The sequence below is a fragment of the Sesamum indicum genome, linkage group LG10 (genome assembly GCF_000512975.1).
Source record: "Sesamum indicum cultivar Zhongzhi No. 13 linkage group LG10, S_indicum_v1.0, whole genome shotgun sequence".
NCBI classification, from domain to species: domain Eukaryota; kingdom Viridiplantae; phylum Streptophyta; class Magnoliopsida; order Lamiales; family Pedaliaceae; genus Sesamum; species Sesamum indicum.
In genome coordinates, this window is record NC_026154.1 from 14,607,552 (window position 1) to 14,608,901 (window position 1,350).

A 1,350-nucleotide genomic window follows, 5' to 3' on the forward strand; every position below is an offset into this window, starting at 1 on the left:
AGATGGCGTCCTCCAAGGTGATGGCGTCAAGGTCACCGCCCAACCCGGATCCCCCACGTCACTCCTCAGCTTCCCCATTAAATCTCCATTCCGACCACAGCCGGGGTTTCGGCTCCATGAATATGGATGATCTCTTCAGGAATATTTACTCCGAATCCGACTCCTTTCCTCTCCAGAACAACGGCGCTGCTGCCAGCGGCGAAGGAGGATCGTCTGCCGTTGACGGTGCTGCTGGGGGAATGAGGAGCGGGAGCGCGAACGGGAGTAAGACGGTGGATGAGGTGTGGAGGGATATTGTCAGTGGAGGCGCCGCCGGCGGGGGGGCTGGGGAGCCGGGGATGACTTTGGAGGATTTCCTCGCTAAGGCGGGTGCGGTGAACGAGGAGGATGTTAGGGTTCCGCCGGTGGTCACCATGGCTCCTCCTCCGCCGACGGCCGGCGCTTTCGGTATGGAAACGGGGATGATGAATCCTGCCGCGGGGGTTCCGGCGGTTCAGTTTGCGCCGGCGGTGTGTGTGCAGAATGGTTTTGGTGTGGATTTTGGGAATGGAATTGCGGCGGTGAGTGGTAGCGTCAGCGGCGTTGGGAGAGGGAAGAGAAGGGCCGCTGTAGAGGAGGTGCCGCTCGACAAAGCAACGCAGCAAAAGCAGAGACGAATGATTAAAAACAGGGAGTCTGCTGCTAGGTCCAGGGAGCGAAAGCAGGTTCCTCTCTCTCTCTCTCTCTCTCTCTTACTTGTTCTCATATTTAATTTTCCATAGTTTTCTTTGTGAATCTGACTACTGGAATTTTCGCTTCTTGTCTCTTCAAGGCTTATACCGTTGAGTTGGAGGCCTTAGTGACGCAACTGGAGGAGGAGAACGCTAGACTTTTGAAAGAAGAGGTAAGGCTGTCTCTTTTTATTCTATAATATAAATTGGGAAAAGTACTGCAGCCCTTTTGTCAGCCTTTCAAGTATCCTTGAATGGAAGTTGTTATGTGAGTATAACAAATAATACCAATATTATAATATTATGAGAACTAACTAATATTTTCTTTCAAAATAAATTTTTCTTGATACTCATTAAAACTATCAGTAACAAAAAGTTTTGGGAAGTTTATACTTGAGGATTGTTTCAATATCAAGTTATCAAATGCACAGCATCATTTTTATTACTTTTGCAGATGGCACTGTTTTAGGGGCACTTCTGATCACTTTGCCACAAATTCTATGTCCCATTACTCCTAAGATAATGTATTTTTCTCATACGTTTAATCACATTTGGGGCGTTTTTTGATATAGCTCTTTGCCTGCAGGCTGAACTTAACAAGGAGAGATATAAGCAGGTACAGCTAATGTTACTATTTTCC

The 1,350-nt window shown here is 47.8% G+C and overlaps 1 protein-coding gene across 1 annotated transcript in view; it reads left to right on the forward strand.

Moving 5' to 3' along the window:
* LOC105172582 (G-box-binding factor 4-like) overlaps positions 1 to 1,350 on the forward strand; it is a gene marked incomplete in the record, with an annotated part of 4,295 nt that overhangs the window by 179 nt on the left and 2,766 nt on the right. Inside the window, 3 exon segments of the mRNA XM_020697171.1 lie at positions 1 to 704; positions 812 to 883; positions 1,297 to 1,326. Of these exon segments, the coding sequence (XP_020552830.1) occupies positions 1 to 704; positions 812 to 883; positions 1,297 to 1,326 (806 nt within the window).